This window comes from Etheostoma cragini, chromosome 11 (assembly GCF_013103735.1).
Source record: "Etheostoma cragini isolate CJK2018 chromosome 11, CSU_Ecrag_1.0, whole genome shotgun sequence".
Classification (NCBI taxonomy): domain Eukaryota; kingdom Metazoa; phylum Chordata; class Actinopteri; order Perciformes; family Percidae; genus Etheostoma; species Etheostoma cragini.
Window position 1 is genome coordinate 22,131,343 of NC_048417.1, and position 7,517 is coordinate 22,138,859.

General features: G+C 39.6%; 1 protein-coding gene across 1 annotated transcript in view; it reads left to right on the forward strand.

Moving 5' to 3' along the window:
* Positions 1–2,235: 2,235 nt before the first annotated feature.
* pth2ra (parathyroid hormone 2 receptor a) overlaps positions 2,236–7,517 on the forward strand; it is a 53,487-nt gene continuing 48,205 nt past the window's right edge. The window contains exon 1 of the mRNA XM_034886180.1: positions 2,236–2,384. Coding sequence (XP_034742071.1) covers positions 2,253–2,384 — 132 coding nt within the window. The 5' untranslated portion in view covers positions 2,236–2,252. The remainder of the gene's footprint in view (positions 2,385–7,517) is intronic.

Here is a 7,517-nt window from a genome sequence, read left to right on the forward strand (position 1 = left end):
CCGTGATCTGTTTCTGTTTCTGCAGAAATTCATTCAAAAAGTCTGACTAGTCAACGTCATTTTTCTCTCTTGTTTGCTGTTTGTCTCTCCTCTCTATTGTCACAAAAAAGGTTGTAAAGTGGTAGATTTTACACCCACCACGCGCTGGGTAAATGATGGCTAAAAAATGACATTTGACAGCTGCATGCCATCAACACTTGAACAGGATGGTGAACAGTGCGAAGCCATAATGTATGTGCTAAAGGCATTGGTTCATTACTGAGTCATTAGACAGGCTCTGCCCATGTGTGCTTTGTGCTACAGTCTAAGCACATCATAATGAGTTAGTCATGCAACATTCTCCATAAACAAATACAGACAATTCCTAAAAGAAGATATGTTTTTTCACCCAGACATATTGCAAAATTGACAATAATTTCTGCTAAGTGAAGTGCCATACACTCTCATGACTACGTAAATCCCAACCTAATTAAAGCACAGATGTGACACTGTGGGGGGGGGGAAAGCTGGCAGGATTGTGTCGCACCATTGTTCTTCTCTTCGGTTTAAATAGAGCTGCTGTCTTCAGGCTGGGTTCTCTGGCTCTCAAACAGAGGATGCATAGCAGTTTTGTTCCTCCGCTCTGCTTAAGGACGCGTTGCACACATGCCAAGTAGATCGCTACCACTCGTAGCACCATGGACAGCTCCTTCAGCACCATGGGCTCGAAAAATAGGCAACAAAAGGAATACACTGTTTGAATGCATTCAGACTAGATCGGGCACTCATTAGTGGCTTCCTCCACAAGAAAGTGAAAAAAAGGAAGCACAAGCACTTGGCTGCCCATAAGTTCACAGCTGACTGTTTTCTGCAGGAAGCACATTCCCTCTGTCTTTTCTTTCTCTGTCTCTCTGTCTGCTATGAATTGAAACTGCCTTCAAGTGCGGTAGGAAATGTCATAAAAACAATGTGACCGAAAAACATTTGTAAAATATAAAATCTACTTGTGCTACATACACACACACAACAGGACATGACGCAAATGGCGCACAACCCACGTTCAAATGAATGGCAGGACCGGACAGATTTGGTGTGAATGCAGTCTTAAAGATGTGGCAGCAACTCGGCTTTTGTTATGATTACATTACTTATGATCAAAATTAGCAACTAGAGGAAAACTTTGCTAACACAGTGAAGCACGTGCAACAATACCGGACGTAGCGAGCCAGCTAATATTACTAGTCCAACAGCCAAGATGGCCAGCTCGTTGTCTGTCTTGCAGTCTGTTATTTCCCGAAGCTAATGCCAACAACTACAGGCTCTGAAAAAACGAGTTGAACAGTGATTGTGATTTTTACATTAATGTACATTTCTATTTAATTCAGCGCATTCATTTAAAAAGTCAAAGACCACCTTTTTACAGGAACATCTTAACAGGGGTAGGCCTCACTTTTTGTTAATGAAGTTTTAATACACACTTTTTGTGTTTGCAGCTTTTCAATTTGGCCAAAAACTTGATATTGCAGTTATTGTATCATCAAACCTTATGCTGTAAAACATGAAAGCTTGTCTGTAACCTTATAAGCTGTAAAAAGAGAAGGGGATACAACTTGGAGGTTTTACAGTGTACCTAGACAGTTACTCAGCTGATTATTAAGGATAGATATGAATATGATTTTCAAAAAAATAAAAATATATGTCAATTCACGTTATATCTTAGAAAACATGTCAACAAAAACAAAAACACTGCTGCCACAACTGATGAACGCATTGGTGAGTTTGCCCTTCACCAGCGTGTGCCATGGATTGATGCGGGAGAAGGATGGCTCACTCCCACTGCTGGCCGCTAGGACAAGGCAGAGGCAGCGTTTACGTCCAACTGTGGGCTGGAGAGTGCGCACAGGCTGACTGGATGTACAACAGAGATGGCTTTCCATCATGGACGTAAGGCTCGCTCTCCCTTCCCTCGCGCACAGGTCGAGAGCGCGCGCCACATCCCAGAACTGATCTCTCCAATGTGAGCGTACGTCCAGGACTCGTCCTCTGCAGGGGCAGCGATGTCACGGTACTCCTTTCTGAGCGCACCAGAGCGGGACATTAATGGGAAAACCAAGTGGAATTTGTGAACTGTCCACTGCCGCATTCTTCTCACTGCGAAGGGAAGCTCAGTTTTGGACCAGTGCCTGCGATGAAACTTTCTATCCAGCTGATCGGAATCTCTCGCTCTACTGAATAATGCGCCGGCGACAGAAGCGGATGTTTATCTCAAGCATATGACGGTGCTGAATTCGAATGAACGTTTATTTACACTGCTGGAGATGAAGACAGGTCGACGAACTGTGAACTTCTACCTGTGGCTTTTAGCCTTAAACTTTTTCTTGTGCTGGACTTCAGTTGACGCACAGGTAAGGACACCTCCGCTTGCTTGTTACTACACTGACCCACGTTACATGCTCTGCAGTATTTGATGATATTACTCATTAAATAAATAAGAAAGATCTGGTGCCAACCCATTCAACCTAACAGCTCCTCTAAATGATCAAAGTACGTCATTCTTACAGTCGCTATTTCTTGCTACTGATGTCATTAGCGAGTCCTTTGTCCTTTAGATTCAAAAAGGTACAGAGAAGTGGTCACCCCCCAGGGACAGAACAGTATGAGTCATAGAATCTGGCTGTCTTAGTTCGCCTCCAGCTCAGATCTCTTCACATCTGGCTAACATGTGTCTCTTTTTTCATGGCCGACCTTTTTATAGTGTCACAAAATCGGTGCAACAAATGGGGGTTGCTCCATATTTGAGGAGTTGTATCAATAATTATGATCTGAAAATTTGTCTCACACTCTTCCCATATGACATGCTCTACAGCATTTCTCATTAAATAAATAAGATCTGGTGCCAAGTTCAACATAACAGGTCCTCTAACTGATCCTTCTTAGGGATCGGCCGATATGTTCCTATGCATTACCGATTTTCTTTTCATCAGCCTTAGCTCATGACTGACATTGGCCTGCCGCTTTTGTTCCTTCAATTTAAATCCTAAAAATGACACGATGATAACAAATGTTACAAGCCTCAATTTAAAAAAGGAACGTTTATTGAACTTAAAAACACAATATTTAATACACAGTAAAAACAGGTGAGGTCGAACAAATAAAAAAAGAGTACTGTAGTACTGAAAATAAATAAGCATCATTAAAATTCTGAAAATAAATTCCAAAACTAATTATTTAAGCATAAATAAAATATTTACACTATTGCACATAGTATAATAGCAGCATAATAAAGTGCACACTGTAGTATACTTAATTTTAAAAGTAACCAACTATTTACAATCTAAAGTAGCCATTGAAATAAAGTGTGTGATTTGTAATTTAAGACTGCCATGTTAAAATAAAATGAACATGTCTAAGGCTAATATGCAAAGACAACACAGTAGAAGGTCTGAACGAAAGAAAAAAGAAGCAGATTAGTGGAACATAAATAACGTGATGTCAGATGCACATTAAGCAGCACATTGTTCAAGTTTCTGTTCTAAACTGCATCAACGTTTAAAGGTATAAATATTCAACCACGTATAAAACATACCTGAAAGTTTCAAAAGCTCTCCTTCAGTTGGCGCAGCACTCTCGTATATCGCTGTGATGCGTGAGTACCATTAAGTGAGACAGATACACACACACACACACACACACACACACACACACACACACACACACACACACACACACACACACACACACACAAGTAAGGTATACACGGTGCACTTATGTCTGGTAAATGATGTGCTCTGATATTACTGCGATGGCAACTCCACCTAGCTAAGTAGCTAGAGAGGGAGAGAGTCTGGTTTGTGTATGTATGTGTGTGTGTGTGTGTGTGTGTCTCTTCGAGGGACATACTCATTCAAAAAATACAGTTTGAAATCTTAACTTACTGTAGACAAATCATACTTTCTTCATGGTTTTGACAAATGCGTTTCCAAAAGATTCTTCCTAAAGGTTAGTAAATCATAGGAAAACACTTCAAACGTTACCTAAAATATGGAGTTTACTCAATACACACATTCCTAATGCGCACCACCTCTTTCTATGTAATATTAGTATCTGAATAAGTTAAGTGGCCCCTTCATCATCTTTGATAAACGTACACAAACGAACGCTTGTCAACATCAAAACTGACTTGAAGGTTTTTTTAGACCGCAAGATTGGTAAATGTACATGTCCATGCTGGGGAGACAAAACTTATAGCTGCTGAAAATAGACATGCTCTAATGTTTGTGACTACACACCATAGATTACTCTAAAGAAAATGGATTCACTTTCATCTCTGTAATTAAAACTATAGACGCTACATTCTCTTCCCCACATCCATTCCCCCTATGTCATAATGCAGCCCTGTCTCCTTAAAATGACATTTTTATGTTTTGGATGAAATGTTGCTTCGATCATGTTCACCAGCAATGTTTTTGTTTCGACTAAGTGATGCATTCTGGTGATGCACAGGAGCCACGGGAAGATGGTTGGGGTGGATGGTGGGCGTAGGAACAACACTTGATTCCAGACACTGGGATGTGCATGTGTCTCATAGGGTTTAGGTAACAGTGGGTAAGTGAAAGGGAAATATGGTGGTTAGTGGAAGATTGTAGCTTTGGTTCTAAATATTAAAAAAGTAAACACATCCGGTCTCATTTACCTTTTTCAGTTTTACAGAAGGGCCATTTAATCACTGGCCTTCTTCAGCTTTGCTGCCACAACAGTTCCAGTTTTCATGAAACTGAGAGACATTATTGACATCAATAAACAGTCCAGGGAAAATGGCAGACATTTCAGAGAACATCCTCCTCCACTGTGTCTAATGCACCAGCCCAGTTTTCTTCATGCACATCTTGTAAAAGACATTTAGTATGTCTAATTGGTCTGTCAGAAATCTTACTTTGACATGGTTCAGTAAACTTGACTTAGTACTTAAAACAAATGGCTTTCTCCTTAACAGGCTGGTTGGCAGGTTATGAGACAGCATAAATCTATAATGATGTCTATATTTAAAAAAATCCGTCCATGTATGGAATTAAAATGTCTTGAACCCTACCATCTCTACAGTTGGAATGGGAAAGACTTTGAAGCAATTCCTATGAGACTAATTCAATGTCTGATTATGGGGCTTGATAAAAAAAAAATCCTTACTAAAAATACTTCTACATCTGTTAATTACCATGAGAGGGCAGTTCATTCAGAGGGACTCATGGTATAACAGCATGAACTGACTTCAACCATGTCCTGGATTCCAGCCATCATTAGCTCCCACCTCAAAATAAATAAATAACTTTGGCAGATCTTGATAAGAAAAAGCAATTTTTGGTCTTGTGCTATACTGCATCTGACACTAAAAGTGGGTGCAACAAATGAGCATAAAAGAGTGATAAAAAAGGAGGAGGATAAAACATATTGCACCATTACTCCACATAAAATTTGTATGGGTATAATTGCGTCATTGGATAATAAGCCAATGTTCCATTCTAACAATCCAGTCTCTGGGTATTCCGTAGTTAAAGGGCTTAAGAACTGCTTTCACCAAGTACCCTATGTAAAAAATGAAAGGAGATAGAGGCAGACGTGGATCTTAAGCTAGTTTGGCTCCTGCCAGAGCGTTTCAGTGAAAAGCAGAAGCGTTCAGGCAGTGTGTTCAGCATGGCAGCAGAGCAGAATCTGTGCGCATTTACGTGGGCGGGACCCGGTTCCCTGTTGTCAAAATAATAACCGTGGAGGTGGCGAGTTACCGCGCGCTGGTGTAAAAGCCCCTTTACTGTTGCTGGGACTAAAAATGAAAGATAATTATTGATGTAAGAAGGTTATTTTATGACTTTAAAACCTGTTCCTAACGAGCATGCAGTGCAGTTGGACAATGTACGGCAATCTCCCAACAACTACTCATGGTCCCCCAGATATTGTGGGGAAATAATATTACATCAGGACAACAATAGGTTCCATAAGCTTGAATATATTTAAACCTGCAACAAGAAAGAACGGAAAGAAAACAGTTCCTAAACATACATACAGAGGAGTATGGGCACATTATGTTTTTTTTGTTGTTGCAATATTTTGTCAATGATGCGTCATGTTTCAAATGTTCATCCTTTCCGTCCTCAGAGTCAGCAACTGCCAGTACTTTCTCTGCACAGAGCGTTTGTATCTCTTTACCTCCAACATGTCAATGGTTAATTGTTGCTCTGTTGGCACAAAGGGACTATTTTTTGTGAACAGAGTGACCTGGCCAGCTCACAATCAGGTACTACAAAGAAGAACTTATTTATGATTCAGTTCACCCAGGAGATCACTCTTCACGACATATGTACATAAAATGTAAAATACTACATATTGATTCTAATCTGCCCTGGGATGTCCATGTGAACTTTGTTTGCAATATAATGAGTTTACTTTCCGGGAAGATTTAGGGTGTTTGGGGTTGAACAGATATGATAGTGCTAGTATTTTATCATGCAAACAGCAGAACCGAAAAATTGAAGTCAGAGCAGATTGGTCCGTACATCACTGAAAAGGATGGGAGTGAGGGAGCATCCAATCCTCCAACAGCTCTTGAGGGACAATTACTGCTGACCCCTCATGTCAGGCTCCCATCTGTTTGACGTTACAGGGTATTTAAATTATTAAAAACTAAAAAAAAAAGACTCAAAACTCAACAATTTTGTGTTATGATATCTGCATTCACTTTAATGTTTGCACATCTGTTCACTGCTTTACTCAAGAACTGTTCTTAAATACAAATTTGAGGTACTTAACTGAGTCTTTTCTTTTAATGCCACTTGCTACTTTACTACATTTCACTACAGAGAAATATTGTACTTTTTACTCTACTACATTAAAATGAAAGCTTTAGTTACTAGTTACTCTATAAATTAAGATTTGTGCGCACAAAACACATGTAGTTAAGTTAGTTAAAACAACCCATCAATATAACGGTCTACAAGTCGAGTTAAAATGATTAGCTGAGTAAACACTTAGTTGATTGACAGAACTGTTTGGATCGTTTCCAGTTTCTAAAATGTGAGGATTTTTCTGCATTGATTACTTTTACTTTGAATAATTTAAGTACATTTTCCTAATGATACTAACATACGTTTGCTTCAGTAACATGCAATGCAGGACTTTTACTTGTGTTAGTCCTTTAACTTAAGGAAAGAATAAACACCATGTACAGTGAAATTTCCCTTCATACTTTACCCATTTGAACTTTTTTTTTTAATTAAATAAGAGTTTACTTGCAAAATGTTATGTGCAAAGTAGGTTTTCCAGGATTACTCTGTCTTGGGCATCATTAGCCGGAATGGTAATCATGATTGTAATTTCGATTAATTGCACAGACCTATCTTACACTCCGCAGTTACGTGCTGGACTCTCTCAGGGGCCTCATGACCTGGACCCAAAATCCTTCCGCAACGTCACAGGGATTCAATTCAATTCCCTGTCATGCTATGACTGGAATTCTCTTTTTCTCTCTCTCTCTCTCTCTCTCTCTCTCT